Raw genomic sequence first — 18,257 nt, 5'->3', positions numbered from 1 at the left:
CACTTTTTTATTTTGTTCAATAAGAAATTGTACTTTTGCATAAATTATAATGTTTAAATAAATTCCAGTGGGGTTTACAGGCAAAAGATGTGTACATGTGCCATAGTGGGGTGGGGCTGTGAAATATTGTTACCTACAAAAGAGTGCTCTAGCAGAAAAAGTTTGGGAACTACTGTTGAATGGTATTTCGTTTTTGTTTTTTCTTAAAGGACACAACATTAATTAGCTTCAGTTACTTTATTTCAGTCAGGTCTGGGAGCATGTGCTGGTGATTGCGTATTCAACACCATACAGAAACACCTTTGGTCCTGGATGGCAATCACCCAGGTAGAAAACCGGTTTATCCTCACTTCCTGAAATGTGAAATGTAGACGTCCCCTTGGTCGTCTCCATGCTAGATCATGCCCAGGGAAATGTGCCACATGGCCAAAATGTCTTAGCAGATGTTTTTCATTTTATTCCAGGCACTCTCAACAAAATTTAAAGTGGCTTCAATCATGTTTATTGATCTCATTCTTTTTAGACTGGCCAGAAAGTTGGCTGCAACTGGTCAAAATGTCAGAAATTCACAGAAACGCCCCTGTGCTCTATTACTGATAATAATTCTTTATTATGTGGAAACTGTTTGGCAAAGGCCCCACAGTATATAGTGCTATTTTGCTGTCACCATGGCAGCAGGGTCTTTTTTAGCACAGGGATGAAAAGCTTCCTCAGAATGGAAAGAACATTTCTTGGATATGACCCATTCCATGACCATCATCATGAAGGTGTCAAATGACTTAATAAAATATGGCTGTGATATAAACTTTTTTTTCCACTGTTTGCTATTATTATTTCTCTGCCAGTGAAATAGCCAGTAGCCACTTGACATTCAGTGTTATAGTTGCAATGGTTATATTGTTTACGCCACAGTGTGAAAGATGTGAATGATGGGAATCACCTTTTTTTTCCCCGTTATACAAGCAAAGCGCTACCCAGCTGCGCGAAGCTCACTTATGGTACACTGAGTCCCAAGCAGGAAGTGCCAAGTTTTGAGTCCACAGTGAAGCAGGAAATGTCAACTGTTAAACACTTCCTGGATTGACAGTAGACGAGATCTCGTGGGATCTTGTGGGAATTCAGTGGCAAGTTGAGTCTGAAACAGGAAGTGCCAAATTTTTAGCCCACAGTGAAACAGGAAATGTCAAATGTTTAACACTTCTTGGATTGACAGTATAGGAGATCTCACAGGATCTTGTGGGAATTCAGTGGCAAGTTGAGACTGAAACAGGAAGTGAGTTCACAGTGAAACAGGAAATGTCAAATGTGTTTAACTTTAGAAAGTTTTTTTTATATAATCCCCCCCTAGTTTTGATCTGTTTTTTTTTTTGTTTGGTTTTTTTTTAATTAACCTGTCCTTTCATATGATGTTTTTGCTGTTGTATTTAATCCTCTGTAAGGTTTCTGTGTAACTTTTTGGTTGTCTAATTAAATAATAAAAAAAGTCAAATATTGAACACTTCCTGGATTGACACTTCCTGATTTGCCAATAAACGAGATCTCGTGGGATCTTGCGGGAAGTCACTGGCAAGTTAAGACTGAAACAGGAAGTGCTAAATTTTGAGTCCACAGTGAAACAGGAAATGTCAAATGTTCAACACTTCCTAACATGGGTGTAGCTGGGTTGCACTGGACTCAACTGAACTCTGATTGGATACCCCAGGTGTCACCCCAGATGACTGACATGTCACAGCCATTTTGAAATCAATGACATATATTGACTGCTAGGTCCCTCCTGTACAGTAGCTGGCGCTGTGTTCCACAAAAAAGTTCTAATCCAACTTAGCAGAAGAAGAAAAATCATTGAGTCAGATTGGAAACTGAACACATCATCCAAACCACGGACTCCTAATGACACTAAAATTATATCAGTGAGTAAACAGCCAGAAATATGCCAGAAATGAGGTCCAGGTTGTTAAAAGCGGCATTTCTCCTTTTAATTAAAGTTTCCTTATGGCAGGGTTGGCTTAAAGTGGCAGGGGGTTAATGTTAGGGCAGGCCTGGGGGTGAAGCTCCCCAGAAGCTGAAGGTTTTGAGCCATGCCAATGGTCTCCAGAAGTATTTAATGAAAAAAACTGAGAGCCTAAATGACATGGTGAGGTGTTGAAGAGCTTCGCTCGTTCATGTCCGTGACATATACATATTAAAGCGTAATGTTTCATAGTTCTTTCTTTGTCTTGCAGGTGGCTGAAGTTTGAGGAAGATGTGGAGGATGGAGGGGAGAGGTGGAGTAAGCCCTACGTAGCTACCCTCTCCCTCCACAGTCTGTTTGAGCTGCGCAGCTGTATCATTAATGGCAGCGTGCTGCTCGACATGCACGCTGACTGCATTGAGGAGATTGCAGGTGAGAATCTTTCTGTAACGTTGTAGTCGACATGCAAAACATGTGAATATAGACTGCGGGCTACCTCGAACCCCCCCCCCCCCGCCACACACACACACACACACATTAGATATTCAAATCAAGTGGTCTGCAGTTCTCACATTGGTGGGTGTGGTCACGGTGAGCACTTGAAGTTCGGTGCCCCCTGAAAATATGCAAAAAGTGATGATTATACAAATAATGAATGTTTATGAGTTCAATGGTATGAATATTTCATGACGTGAAAGCTGAAACATACCATTCAATGAGGTTAAGCCAAGTTGAATGGTATGTTCTATCAGGTGGCTGGTGCAATTTTGTAGACAGCAAGTCTTTATTGATAACTGGCCTTTGTTATGGGGCCGCCGTGGCTTGCTGATGCCAGACGTCCTCCACCCTACTGGGGAAGGTGCTGCCATTTTGTCTGCGAACATAGATAGAGCTCTACAGGGAGAGTAACATTAGAAATTTACAACAGGCCACGGAGCAGGTGATTAGAAACCCTGCAAGGCTTATGACAGATGTGGGTACGGAATCCATTAGATTAGCAGGGAAATTAGTGCCGAAAATCCACTATGGTGATAGTGCTGTTTATCTGCCAGGGCAGGGAAATTCAACAAGTTGAGACTGTGGCCTGCTTCCTTAGACGTGTTCATAAAAATCATAGAGGGATATGCTTTGCAAACTTAATGCCCAGTACTACATTGGATGATGTTGAAATTGAGGATGGCTTGGTGGTTGATCCAGCAATATCCAAGATTTTGTGTCTGCTACCTGCAACCTGCGTGGAATGTCTCAAACCTAAACCTACTTCTAGGCATCTTATATATGCTACTCTGGAACCACCCCTTAACCCAAAGGATTCTCCACTCTGCTCAGGATATTACACATCGCCAAGGTCAGAAAAATAAAATTCAGCCATATTACTGCATTTGATACAGTGGATCATCATATTCTACTTGATAGGCTGGAAAATCATTTTGGGATTACTGGGAGTGCCCTTGCATGGCTGACACTACCTCTAACCTTAGTGACATGAAATTTGTGGTTCCACATTGCAGCGTTTTGGGATTACCTTTCACTGCTATGCAGATGATACTCAGTTATACATGCCGATAACTGCTGGTAATCTCGTTCACATAAAATCCTTAGAAGATTGCCTTGCAGCAGTGAGAAGTTGGATGTCTAGAAACTTCCTACTTTTAAACTCTGATAAGACTGAAATGATGGTTCTTGGTCCAGTGAGACATTGGCATCAATTTGACCAGTTAATGCTCAGCCTCGGCTCATGTGTCATACATCACACTGACGAAGTGAGGAACCTTGGGGTAATTTTTGATCCTTCGTTGTCCTTTGGCCTCCACATTAGAAATATTACTAGGACTGCTTTCTTCCACCTGCGAAATATAGCGGAGATTCGTCCCATCCTGTCTATGGCTGATGCTGAGACCCTGATCCATGCATTTATCTCTTCTAGATTGGACTACTGCAATGTTCTATTTTCTGGTTTACCGCAGTCTAAACAGGGGTCTCCAATTGGTTCAAAATGCTGCAGCCAGACTTTTGACACGAAGCAGAAAGTTCGACCACATTACACCCATTTTGGCATCCCTTCACTGGCTTCCTGTCCCAGTGAGATCAGATTTTAAGGTTCTGCTACTAACCTTTAAAATTATTCATGGACTGGCACCCTCCTACCTAGCTCACCTAATTAAACCTTACGTACTGGCCCGGCTTTACATTCTAAGGGTGCAGGACTATTTTGTGTCCCTAAGGTGAATAAGAAGTCTGTGGGTCACAGAGCTTTCTCTTATCGTGCCCCTGTTCTGTGGAATGATCTCCCTGCGTCAATAAAACAGTCAGATTCTGTGGAGACTTTCAAGTCCAGACTTAAGACGCACTTATTTTCCCTTTCATATGGCTAGCATACTGGTACAGTTTTGTTTTACGCTTTTTACTCTTTTAATTCATTTTATTAGTAATTGGTGTGGGCCGCGGCCTCAACTTTACCTAAATTCTGGGTCTTTTAGTAAAGTTTAGGGCTAGTGGCCGGCAATCACCTTAGTATTTCTCTGTTTTTATTGTTGTTTAATGCTGACAAATTATACAGTATTTCTTGTCTTTCTGATGCCTGATTCTGTTTTTTCTCTCTGTTTAAGGTGCAGCTCCATCCAGAGATGGGAGTTTCTTGTCTATTCGTCCGTGAATTGTTCTGTGAATTGTTCTGTAATTTATGTTTTGTAGCATGGCCCAAGCAGAGGGTCACCCCTTTGAGTCTGGTCTGCTTGAGGTTTCTTCCTCAGAGGGAGTTTTTCCTTACCACTGTTGCTCTGGGGGTTGGTAAGGTTAGACCTTGCCTGTGTGAAGTGCTGAAGCAGGGTTTTGTTGCTTGGATTAGGCGCTGCCCTGACCTACCGGAAAATTGGCAAGACGAATGCTACCAAAACCACAACCTCCCCACTTGTCCGTCATGATTAATGAGGTGGGCAAGGTGGTACAATCTCAGACTGCATTAACTCTTGAACTTAAATGCAAATTGGAAATCATCTCGGATCAAATGTCTGCCTTGCAAAGGAATTGATGTTGCAGACCAGTGAATATTCACAATTGGATCTGGACGGTTAAAGAGAGGCCATATTGGAACTCTGTGCTTCTCTGCCTAACCCAAACATGGCAGCCTTATCAGCTACCGAAGGTTAAAATGCCCCGTTTGTTTTCTTCCAGAAGGATTTCAACAGCCTTGGTGAAGCATCTGGTTCCTTTTCATTTGCCCTCCCCTACAGTCTGCGGTCATCAAGGCCACTCCAGACTCTACGCATACACGTACTGATATGAACTCATCTGCACACATGACGCACGCCCCCCACCCCCCACCCCCTCCCCGGCCTCCGCTCTGCCACTCCTCCCGAGATCGGCCGCGTGGTGGAAATGCTACTGCAGCCCCCACATGCTCATTGCATTAATTCGGATGACGGACTGTTTCAAAGCTTAGCGTACATAAACAAATCAAATGTATATGTGCGGTTTTTAAATTCTGATGTGTGCCATTATTACATTCAACTAGTAATAATTGTGGATTAATTGCTGTATTTTGTTTGAGGTAATTGGGTGTGAAATTGAATTGCCCTTTTAGGGATCAATAAAGTTGTTTGAATCTTGAATCAAAATTTACCCTCATTTTGAAATTTGTATGTTGAATTTTCTTTTCCTTCATCACAAATTGTACACATACATGTATGTGGCATACACCATTTTTATTCCAAATTATTCTGCTTTACTTTTTAATTATTATGATTAATTATTATATTATAATTATGATTGAATAATTATTAATAATTATTTAATTATTTGCTTTTCAGTTTTTCTAATCCTACCCCCTAATTTGGAAAATGTAAAAAAAAGTTAACTATAGACTACACAGACCCCAACCTGATTTCTAATGTGCAGAAACATATATATTTTCTGTCCATTGCTAGATTTATGACATCCACAAAGTCAAGCCAGTCAACAGGAAGTCGCCAGATTCAAAATGGCCACTCTATTTTAGTATGTAGCATCCTATGGTATTATGAATAAATAAGAGAAGTATACACTACTTTACAGTTTTAATTAATTTATAGTCTATTGAATGATAAGATGTATTTAAGAAAAATGTTGTATTGATTTACATAAAGCAATATGGTGGACATATACACTCAACAAAAATATAAACGCAACACTTTTGGTTTTGCTCCCATTTTGTATGAGATGAACTCAAAGATCTAACTTTGCACTAACCTGTGCACTAATCATGGTGTCTAATCAGCATCTTGATATGGCACACCTGTGAGGTGGGATGGATTATCTCAGCAAAGGAGAAGTGCTCACTATCACAGATTTAGACTGGTTTGTGAACAATATTTGAGGGAAATGGTGATATTGTGTATGTGGAAAAAGTTTTAGATCTTTGAGTTCATCTCATACAAAATGGGAGCAAAACCAAAAGTGTTGCGTTTATATTTTTGTTGAGTGTATAAGTAAGCACATATCTACCTATTATTCAAATATTAATATTTTATACTCATATTCTATCATGAGTCACTATTGTCATTTTCAAACCTTTGAAAATGTGAATAGCATGTAACTGTTCAAACTTAATCGGAGGAATCTGTAATAACAGTCTCTGCGTAACAGTAATCCATCATGAATCATTTATAAAGCACAAACTGTTATACACAATTTACTCTCAGGCATCAGTCATCCATAAGCACTTCATCTAGATCAGGGGTGGCCAAGTTCGGTCCTCGAGAGCCACACTCCTGACACTCTTAGTTGTCTCCCTGCTCCAACACACCTGAATCCAATAAAAGACTTGTTAGCAGACTTTTAATGAGCCTTTCATTGGATTCAGGTGTGTTGGAGCAGGGAGACAACTAAGAGTGTCAGGAATGTGGCTCTCGAGGACCGAACTTGGCCACCCCGATCTAGATTCTCTAGTTCTGAAGAGTCAGCATTAGACTCTGTCTCTGGTTCCTCTGTTAGGACTTCCACAAGGTCGTGAGGGCAGTGGCGGCGCCAAGGGGGGCTTAGTGATGAATGTGTGTGTTTGGTGATCCACCAGTGCTGAATCACCCTTCACAAACAGAATTTTCAGTTTCGCAAATAAACATTTATTTGTAAAAACCCACACACAAGTTACAAATCAGAAATTTGTGTTTGTGGATCACAAAGCATGTGTACAAATCAAAGGATATTTGTAAATCACCCTCTGTGCATTTGAAAGTATTAATGAGACAAATTTAACTCCATACTCCAAAAATTTAGGTTTCCTAAATATTTATTATGGCCACTCTTAAAACTTCACTTATCTTTATAATTTTATTACTGGTAAATTTTAGAATTGATTTAGATGAGATATACTTATTATCTCACAGGAATATATCACAATTATCTGGGAACTACTTTTTGCACAGGAATTCATCAAACACGTTGGCTGCAGCCGTGCACTAACACAGAATATACAGAAGCTGTATATCGTTGTTCGGCCAAAACCTCTGTGTTAAATTGGCAATAAATCTGTGATCTAGACGATTTGTGCAAGGTTGATTCCATGCATTGTCTTGAGCACCATTTCAATGAATTCAGTTTGTATACCTATGTGCAAGTTTACTGAACTTGCAATCATTCTAAGTGATGTGTGTGCATTGATACCACATTTTAGAGGAGCACGGGTGACTAAAACATACGTATACCTGGGTATTTATAAAGCAATTTACTATACATTGTTCATTTCAATGACATTTTGCGGAGCCCCTCTAACTTTTACCACAGCCTCCCCCCCCAACAAAAATTTCCTGGCGCCGCCACTGCTTGAGGGAGCAGATCGTCTTCAGTCCATTTGATGCACAGTTCTCCATCCTGGTCTGACTCCCATCTTTCTCCACATGGTGATGGAATATCTGGAAAAGCCTTGTCTGAGCTGTACCATATCTGGGCTTGATAGTTGGCACATTTGATGTGCATGTGAAGAGCATCTCTGCATGGAGGGAGAAGGCTCATGTCAACTCCACTGTATGTTGACAACAGTGTTCCAGGTTTGGGGCTGAAGCGCCGCAAGAACCTGTCATGGTGAAGATAGTGATCCACCATACAACATGCATGTAAACTCCTCCAACCCCAGAAGCACCTCTTCTGTGTTGGTTTATCCAAGGTTTTCAAAGATATCCATTTATTCTGAGTGGGCTTAGAGTAATTTCAGAGGTGATTTCTTTCCTTTTTGCATGAAGGCACTGGTGCTGTCACATCCACTGTAAGCATGCAGAGCTGGGAGCACTGAGCATAATTTCTTTCCAGTGTCATCGATAACACACTTGATGTCGATTAGTCGCCTCTTGTTGCCTGTGTCAAATGGAACTTTCTGTTCTACCTGTTGGGCAAAATGAAGGAGGAGTACAAACACATTATCATCCTTGTATCTGCTTCTTCCTACAATGACTCCAGTTCTGGTGCTTCCTCAACACTTGTGTCTTGGCCTTGTGAGGATGTGAGGGAATGGCACTTATCCTCAGACGCAAAGGGGACCTTCCTTCCCTGTAGCTTTGGAGCATATTTGCTTTGCTTCCATTCCTTCAGCAAGAAACGTGTCAAGCTCTGCTTACACAGTAAAATCACCAGTGTAAAACTAACACTGCCAATGTACATATGGTGAAATGTTAGTCAGAGTGGGACCATATGTTCACTGTCAGTGTTAATTTAACACTGGTGATTTTACTGTGTACGTTCATTGCTTGACAGAGATGCCTTCCAATCTCTGGGTATCTGGGTAAGTGCACCCTTTATCAAATGGGGCTTGGATGTTCCTCTTCTTTCTCTCTCTGTGGCTTTGATTTACTCTTTCTTGTATCGATCTGTCACAAAGTCCACTCGGACTTTTGGCAGTTGGTCAAACAGGCTTTCAGCCAGCATTCCTGATGTGCCAGGTAAGGAAACTTGTGCCTGCAACATCGCATTGCCATTGATGATGTAAGCAATCTCACAGCATGGTGTGTTTCCTTCCTGTGCATAAGTTGTGACTGGTCAGTCTTCATAGTGACACCATCACTGGTGGCAAATGCCCAAGGTACTGGGTCCAAAGGATAGCACAGAACTCGTTCTAGGCTAATATGGTGCTTAATATGGTGCTGGAGCAAGAAGAACCAGTTGCCCAAACACATTTCCTTCTGCAGTCAGCTGCTTGGTCTTCTTTGTTGATCCACTTGCTTTTGCAGACTTTGCCATATTTGCAAAAGTTTGAAACTTCAGTTTTTTTCAGTAGATTGTAATTGTAATATTTCTATTTATACATCATTGCAGTATGTTTACCTACCAAATCAGCACAGAAAATGTAGTTTCTGAATTCAGCAACATTGCAATGTTTTATACAGCTGAAGAAATACATTTAAGTATTTTGAACCAGGTACAGTATGACTTGTGAACAATATTATGATGTATTAAAGTAAAGGGCAATGCTGTGAGCTGGGTGAAATTTACCTGTAAACATATTAGTAGAGAATGATTCTTGATGGGTTCAGCAGTTGTACCATATTTTCCGGACTATACGTCGCACCGGAGTATAAGTTGCACCAGCCACTTTATCCATTATAAAGAAAAATAAACCATAAATAAGTCGCACTGGACTATAAGTCGCATGGACATACAGGTATGTTAACATGAAAAGTTCAGATGATAATATTGTGACGGCTACCGTTTTCGGATGAATAGTCGCAACTTGTAATCTGCAAAGTATGATTTTCTTTTTGGTGGCATTTTTTCGGGCCTTCCCCGTTGTCTATCAGTAATGTTGAAATTTTTATTTTTCTATGGTAGTCAGAAGTCGCAGGAACAGTCACACATGAGCTGCATTTTACCTACGGATATGTTTGTATTTTGCGGACCACATTGCGAGCCGAACCATAACCCGCACCATTGCTGAACGGTTCTTTTCTAACATATTACCCGCTGTGGACCATAGTACACACCAGGTGTCAGCTGCCGATGTTCGTGCAGCACCTACCTGCGCAGCTCATGACCTCCCCGTGGTGTCGACGCCAGCTCCTTCCAAGTGCAGACGCTAATCCTCCGCCGTCGCTCCCCCAGTGCTCCCACACAGCTCTCAGTGTCAACTTAAACACTCTGCTCACGCTGATATCCAAGGGTTGAAGCTGTTTTGTTAGCCCTCCCGGAATAACAGCAAGCACCGTGTTCGTCTGCTTCACACACTGTTTCACAATCATTGTCTGGGTGAGGTGAGGAATACACGTCCAATGTTCTGTTCTCTGATTGGTTATCGCGACCAGAGTGACCTATAGGGCGGCTGCCATACTACAGTGCCCATGATGCATTGCATTTCCATTTGCGGTGGCCATTTTAAAACATATAGCGACTCTGTCACGTAAAATTGTTTTATTACGGTAAATTAATTGAGAATCTACCGGTATATTTTTCATTTATAAGTCACTCTGGAGTATAGGTCGCACCCCCGGCCAAAACATGTAAAAAAGTGCGACTTATAGTCCGAAAAATACAGTAATTACTAGTAACACACTTAAAGGAGAAAATTAGGGGGGAGGGGTAATAATTTAGTTTCTGTGTGGCTTTGAAAACACCACATGCCCTCCAATTGCCCGGCATAGTGTTACTGGATGGTCAAGAAATAAAATGCTATAACTTTTGTCAACCTTACAGCATTTGATGGCACAGAATGGAGAAAACAGAGCATACAACCCCAATTCCAGTGAAGCTCGGACGTTGTGTAAAATGTAAATAAAAACAGAATACAATGATTTGTAAATCCTCTTCAACCTTTATTCAATTGAATACACCACAAAGACAAGAGATTTAATGTTGAAACTGATAAACTTTATTGTTTTTGTGCAAATATTTGCTCATTTTGAAATAGATGCCTGCAACACGTTTCAAAACAGTTGGGACGGAGCAACAAAAGACTGGGAAAGTTGATGAATGCTCAAAGAACACCTGTTTGGAAACAGGTGAGTGTCATGATTGGGTATAAAAGGAGCATCCCCAAAAGGCTCAGCTGTTCACAAGCAGAGATGGGGCGAGGATCACCACTTTATGAACAACTGCGTGAAAAAATAGTCCAACAGTTTAAGAACAATGTTTCTCAACATTCAGTTGCAAGGAATTTAGGGATTCCTTCATCTACAGTCCATAATATATTCAGAAGATTCAGAGAATCTGGAGAACTTTCTACACGTAATTGCCAAAGCCGAAAACCAACACTGAATGCTCGTGACCTTCGATCTCTCAGGCGGCACCGCATTAAAAACCGACATCATTGTGTAAAGGATCTTATCGCGTGGGCTCAGGAATACTTCAGAAAACCATTGTCAGTTAACACAGTTCGTCGCTACATCTACACGTGCAAGTTAAAACTCTACCATTCAAAGCGAAAGCCATACATCAACAACATCCAGAAACGCTGCCGCCTTCTCTGGGCCCAAGCTTATTTGAAATGGACAGGCGCAAAGTGGAAAAGTGTGCTGTGGTCTGATGAGTCCACATTTGAAATTGTTTTTGGAAATCGTGTCCTCCGGACAAAAGAGGAAAAAGACCATCCAGATTGTTACCAGCACAAAGTTCAAAAGCCAGTATCTGTGATGGTATGGGGGTGTGTTAGTGCCCATGGCATGCGCAACTTACACATCTGTGATGGCACCATCAATGCTGAAAGATACATCCAGGTTTTGGAGCAACACATGCTGCCATCCAAAAAACGTCTGTTTCAGGGACATCCCTGCTAATTTTAGCAAGACAACGCCAAGGTATTACATTGGGGTTGTAATATAGCCGAAAAAACAACATTGATACTACTGTTGTGTGGGCCGCTGAAGAGGAGGTACTGCTGGCCCACCACCAGAGGGCGCCCTGCCTGAAGTGCGGGCTTCAGGCACGAGAGGGCGCAGCCGCCTCGAGGAAGCAGCCGGGAGTGGCAGGTGCCACTCATCATCATTTCATCCATCCATAAAAGCCGGACGGCAACTCCACCTCCCTGCCGAGATATCGTTCTACCCGTCAGGTAAAACTCTCAGTCTGTGCCGTACGCACGTTTTCTTTTCTCCGAGTTTTGCAGGAGTACCTGTCACCTACTTTCAGCTGTGAGCTGGGTTTGTGGTTTGTAGAGGAGTGATGTTCTTCACCCCTCATTCTCGAACCAGATAAGTAGCACTTTCAGGCTCTGCACGAACTGTGTTCCTGTGTTGGAGGTGGAGATTCTCCACAAAAAGAAACTGACTGTTTGCTGACTGTTTTGCTGGGTGCGCACTCACCCACCATAAGCTGTTTCTGCTTCCTGCCCGCAGTACCAGGTCTGACAGCTGGACACAGTGGCCACCTGGGGATTTAGGACTTGGCGGCTCCAGTGTGCTCCAGATCCGTTGGCAGTGGAAATCGTGTGGGACCCGGCTCTTCTCTGAACAGACGTCTTCTATCCTCGAGCCTGCCCACATGTCACCTTTGTATATTGACTGAATTCTAAATCTGTGATTGTCTGTATTCCGTTGAGCATATTCACAACAGTAAATTGTTATCTTTTGGTTCATCCATTATCCGTTCATTTACGCCCCCTGTTGTGGGTCCGTGTCACTACACTTTCCCAACAGGATATCTCGGCTAACGTCATGGATCCTGAGGGGCGTCAACCATTGAGTGAACAACCAATGGAAGAACGGTGCACAGGTGCCAGCAGGAGGTATGTTAGGTGAGTTGCAGCAAATCCTGACCGCCTTCACTGCTCAGTTGGACCGAGCAGAACGTCATACTCGATTGTAGGATGGAGGCTCTCACCGCACAGGTGGAAGTGCCCACACGGGGCGCGGCTGCAGTTCCTCCTCCTGCTGACCTGGTGCCGAATATAGACGTTCCAATGGTCGTTCAACGAACCCCCCCACCGTCCCCTGAAGCATACATAAGTCCCCCGGAACCGTACGGAGGTTGTGTAGAGACCTGCGCAGACTTCTTAATGCAGTGTTCGATCGTCTTTGCACAGCGTCCCGTCATGTACGCGTCGGACTCCAGCCGGGTGGCTTATGTTATTAATTTGCTTCGAGGTGAGGCACGCGCCTGGGCTACGGCGCTCTAGGAGCAGGATTCACGGCTCCTAACAATATATACTGAGTTTGTGAGGGAGTTCAGACTGGTGTTCGATCATCCTAAGAGAGGCGAGACCACTTCAGACGAGCTGCTGTCTATGAGACAGGGGCATCGGAGTGCGGCCGAGTATGCAGTCGCCTTCCGCATCGCGGCAGTGAGTGCCGGCTGGAATACTGTTGCACTCTGCGCCGCCTTTGTAAACGGACTGTCTCTGGTCCTTAAGGAGCACCTGGTGGCTAAGGATGAGCCGCGGGATTTAGACGGGCTTATCGACCTGGTCATACGATTAGACAATCGATTAGAAGAATGTCGACGGGAGCGAGGCGAAGGGCGTGGTCAGGCACGAGCCGTCCCTCTTCCTTCCAGGTCCGAAAGGGAGCCGTCTTCCCCACGCTCCACAGCCAGAGGACTCTGTGTGGCAACAGTTTGCTATGGAAACGAGCAGGGCTAAAATGAAACCAGATGACAGATTGAGGAGGCTGGCCAATGGGGAGTGTTTCCTTTGCGGCTCAAAGGAGCTCATACAGAAAAACTGCCCCAAACGGTGAAACAACAACACTCGCCTTTAGAGACTGGGCTAAGGGTGGGTCATAACACGCACGAGGGGTGTGCACGTAAATCTGTACGACTCCCAGTTACGATCCTGAGTGGGGATCTAACCCTTCACGCCCCAGCACTGGTGGACATGGGGTCGGAAGGGAATCTGTTGGACAGCAGATAGGCAAAGGAAGTAGGGCTCCCTCTAGTGGCCCTTCCGTCACCATTGAAGGTACGGGCGCTAGATGGCACCCTTCTTCCTTTAATCACACACAAGACACAGCCCGTAACATTGGCTGTGTCTGGGAATCATCGGGAGGAGATTGTGTTTTTTGTAACACCTTCTACCTCCCGCGTAATTTTGGGCTTCCCATGGATGATAAAACACAATCCCCGGATTGATTGGCCGTCTGGGGTTGTGGCTCAGTGGAGCGAAACCTGCCACCGGGAGTGTTTAGGATCCTCGGTTCCCCCCGGTTTGACTGCTAACGAGGAGGTTAAAGTCCCCCCCAATCTGACGGCGGTGCCTGAGGAGTACCATGATCTCGCTGATGTCTTCAGCAAAGATCTGGCACTCACTCTTCCCCCACACCGTCCTTACGATTGCGCCATTGATTTGATCCCGGGCGTTGAGTTCCCGTCCAGCAGGTTGTACAACCTCTCACGTCCAGAGCGCGAATCAATGGAAACCTACATCCGGGACTCGTTAGCTGCCGGGCTGATCCGGAACGCCACCTCCCCGATGGGTGCTGGTTTCTTTTTTGTGGGCAAGAAAGATGGCGGACTCCGTCCATGCATTGATTACAGAGGGCTGAACGAGATTACGGTTCGCAACCGATACCCGTTGCCCCTGTTGGATTCATTGTTCACACCCCTGCATGGAGCCAAAATTTTCACCAAACTAGATCTTAGGAATGCGTACCACCTGGTTCGGATCCGGAAGGGAGACGAATGGAAGACGGCATTTAACACCCCGTTAGGTCACTTTGAGTACCTGGTCATGCCGTTCGGCCTCACCAACGCCCCCGCGACGTTCCAAGCTTTGGTAAATGACGTCTTGTGGGACTTCCTGCATCGATTCATCTTTGTATACCTGGACGATATACTCATCTTTTCCCTGGATCCTGAGACTCATGTCAAGCATGTACGTCAGGTCCTGCAGCGGTTGTTGGAGAACTGGCTGTTTGCGAAGGGCGAGAAGTGCGAGTTCCACCGCACTCCTTTGTCCTTCCTGTGGTTCATAATCTCCTCCAACTCCGTCGCCCCTGATCCGGCCAAGGTTGCGGCGGTGAGAGATTGGCCCCAGCTGACAAGCCTTACGAAGCTGCAACAGTTCCTCGGCTTTGCATATTTCTACAGGAGGTTCATTAAGGGCTAAAGTCACGTGGTTAGTCCCCTGACAGCCCTGACCTCCTCTAAAGTCCCTTTCACCTGGTCGGATCGGTGCGAAGCCGCGTTTAGGGAGTTGAAACGCCGGTTTTCGACTGCGCCAGTTCTGGTGCAGCCCGATCCTAACCGCCAGTTCATCATTGAAGTGGATGCCTCTGACTCAGGGATAGGAGCCGTGCTGTCCCAGAGCGGGGAGTCCGATAAGGTCCTCTACCCTTGTGCCTATTTTTCCCGCAGGTTGACCCTGGCAGAGCGGAACTATGACGTGGGCAATCGGGAACTCCTTGCGGTGAAAGAGGCTCTTGAGGAGTGGAGACACCTGTTGGAGGGAGCTGCGGTGCCATTTACGGTTTTCACGGACCATCGGAACCTGGAGTACATCCGGACCACCAAGCGTCTGAACCCCAGGCAAGCCCGCTGGTCACTGTTCTTCGGGCGTTTTGACTTCCAGATCACCTACCGCCCCGGGACCAAGAACCAAAGATCTGATGCCTTGTCCCGGGTACATGAAGAGGAAGTCAAAACTGAACTGTCAGATCCTCCGGAACCTATCATCCCTAAGTCCACTATCATGGCCACCCTCACCTGGGACGTAGAGAAGACCATCCGGGAGGCCCTGGCACGGAGCCCGGACCTGGGGACCGGCCCGAAGAATCGACTATACGTCCCACCAGAGGCCAGAGCTGCGGTCCTGGACTTCTGTCACAGTTCCAAGCTCTCCTGTCACCCAGGCGTGCAAAGAACCGTGGCAGTGGTCCGGCAGCACTTCTGGTGGGCGTCCATGGAAGCCGACGTCCGGGAGTACGTCCAGGCCTGTACCACCTGTGCCAGGGGCAAGGCTGACCATAGAAAGACCCAGGGACTCCTCCAGCCTCGTCCGGTGCCTCATCGCTCCTGGTCACACATCAGCCTGGACTTTGTCACGGGCTTCCCGCCATCCCAGGGCATGACGACCATCCTCACGATAGTGGACCGATTCTCCAAGGCGGCCCACTTCGTGGCCCTCTTGAAGCTCCCAACAGCCCAGGAGACCGCAGACCTCCTGGTCCACCACATTGTACGTCTGCATGGGATACCAACTGACATTGTCTCGGATCGTGGTCCTCAGTTCTCCTCTCAAGTCTGGAGGAGTTTCTGCAGAGAACTGGGGGCCACCGTGAGCCTCTCGTCCGGGTACCACCCACAGACGAATGGACAGGCAGAGCAGGCGAACCAAGAGCTAGAACAGGCCCTCCGCTGTGTGACCACCGCACACCTGGCGGCCTGGAGTAACCATCTGGCCTGGATCGAGTACGCTCATAATAGCCAAGTGTCCTCTGCTACTGGCCTCTCCCCATTTGAGGTGTGTTTGGGGTACCAGCCCCCATTGTTTCCAATGGTGGAAGGAGAGGTCAGTGCCCCCTTGGTCCAGGCCCACCTACGAAGATGCCGTCAGGTGTGGTGCACCGCCCGCTCTGCCCTGCTGAAGGCCTGGACGAGGGCCAAGGCCCATGCAGACCGCCGGCGTTCCCCGGCCCCTGCATACCAGCCCGGGCAGGAGGTGTGGCTTTCAACAAAGGACATCCCCTTACAAGTGGACTCCCCTAAGTTGAAGGAACGATACATTGGACTGTTCAAGAACCTCAAGATCCTCAGCCCAGCCGCAGTGAAGCTACAGCTCCCAGCTTCATTGCGGATCCACCCGGTATTTCATGTCTCACGGATCAAACCATGCCACACCTCGCCCCTCTGCACCCCCGGACCGGCGCCGCCTCCTGCCCGGATCATCGACGGGGAGCCTTCTTGGATGGTTCGCAGGCTCCTGGACGTCCATCGAAAGGGCCGGGGATTCCAGTATTTGGTGGACTGGGAGGGGTATGGACCCGAAGAACTCTCCTGGGTGAAGAGGAGCTTCATCCTGGACCCGGCCCTCCTGGCCGACTTCTACACACGACATCCCGACAAGCCTGGTCTGGCGCCAGGAGGCGCCCGTTGAGGGGGGGGTCCTGTTGTGTGGGCCACTGAAGAGGAGGTACTGCTGGCCTACCACCAGAGGGCGCCCTGCCTGAAGTGCGGACTTCAGGCATGAGAGGGCGCAGCCGCCTCGAGGAAGCAGCCGGGAGTGGCAGGTGCCACTCATCATCATTTCATCCATCCGGACGGCAACTCCACCTCCCTGCCGAGATATCGTTCTACCCGTCAGGCAAAACTCTCAGCCGTTTGTCTGAGCCGTACACACATGTTCTTTTCTCTGAATTTTGCGAGAGTACCTGTCACCTACTTTCAGCTGTGAGCTGGGTTTGTGGTTTGTAGAGGAGTGACGTTCTTCACCCCTCACTCTCTAACCAGATAAGTAGCACTTTCAGGCTCTGCACGAACTGTGTTCCTGTGTTGGAGGTGGAGATTCACCACAAAAAGAAACTGACTGTTTGCTGACTGTTTTGCTGGGTGCGCACTCAGCCACCATAAGCTGTTTCTGCTTCCTGCCAGCAGTACCAGGTCTGACAGCTGGAGACGGTGGCCACCTGGGGATTCAGGACTTGGCGGCTCCAGTGTGCTCCAGATCCGTTGGCAGTGGAAATCGTGTGGGACCCGGCTCTTCTCTGGACAGTGATTGTCTGTATTCCGTTGTGCACATTCACAACAGTAAATTGTTATCTTTTGGTTAATCCATTGTCCGTTCATTTATGCCCCCTGTTGTGGGTCCGTGTCACTACACTGTCCCAACAACTACATCGCTGTGCACCCTGGGTGGCCTCTGGCTCACCTGGCCTGGACAATTCCGGAATCCACCTCCATATGTGTGCCAGTTTTGGTGCAAATCAGAGTGAAAAACCTAAATTTCAAATCATTGTATTCTGTGTTTATTTACATTTCAATCAATCAATTTTTTTTTTATATAGCGCCAAATCACAACAAACAGTTGCCCCAAGGTGCTTTATATTGTAAGGCAAGGCCATACAATAATTATGTAAAACCCCAACGGTCAAAACGACCCCCTGTGAGCAAGCACTTGGCTACAGTGGGAAGGAAAAACTCCCTTTTAACAGGAAGAAACCTCCAGCAGAACCAGGCTCAGGGAGGGGCAGTCTTCTGCTGGGACTGGTTGGGGCTGAGGGAGAAAACCGGGAAAAAGACATGCTGTGGAGGGGAGCAGAGATCGATCACTAATGATTAAATGCAGAGTGGTGCATACAGAGCAAAAAGAGAAAGAAACAGTGCATCATGGGAACCCCCAGCAGTCTACGTCTATAGCAGCATAACTAAGGGATGGTTCAGGGTCACCTGATCCAGCCCTAACTATAAGCTTTAGCAAAAAGGA

The 18,257-nt window shown here is 46.1% G+C and overlaps 1 protein-coding gene across 3 annotated transcripts in view; it reads left to right on the top strand.

The window, feature by feature from the left end:
• The window catches only part of slc4a8 (solute carrier family 4 member 8), a 187,815-nt gene that overhangs the window by 57,408 nt on the left and 112,150 nt on the right, over window positions 1–18,257 (top strand). For all 3 annotated transcript variants that reach the window (XM_034166718.1, XM_034166719.1, XM_034166717.1), the window contains exon 5: window positions 2,223–2,383. In XM_034166718.1, coding sequence (XP_034022609.1) covers window positions 2,223–2,383 — 161 coding nt within the window. The remainder of the gene's footprint in view (window positions 1–2,222; window positions 2,384–18,257) is intronic.

This window comes from Thalassophryne amazonica, chromosome 3, assembly GCF_902500255.1.
Source record: "Thalassophryne amazonica chromosome 3, fThaAma1.1, whole genome shotgun sequence".
NCBI classification, from domain to species: domain Eukaryota; kingdom Metazoa; phylum Chordata; class Actinopteri; order Batrachoidiformes; family Batrachoididae; genus Thalassophryne; species Thalassophryne amazonica.
Note: the sequence above shows the minus strand (reverse complement) of the source record. Positions and strands in the feature narration are given on the sequence as shown.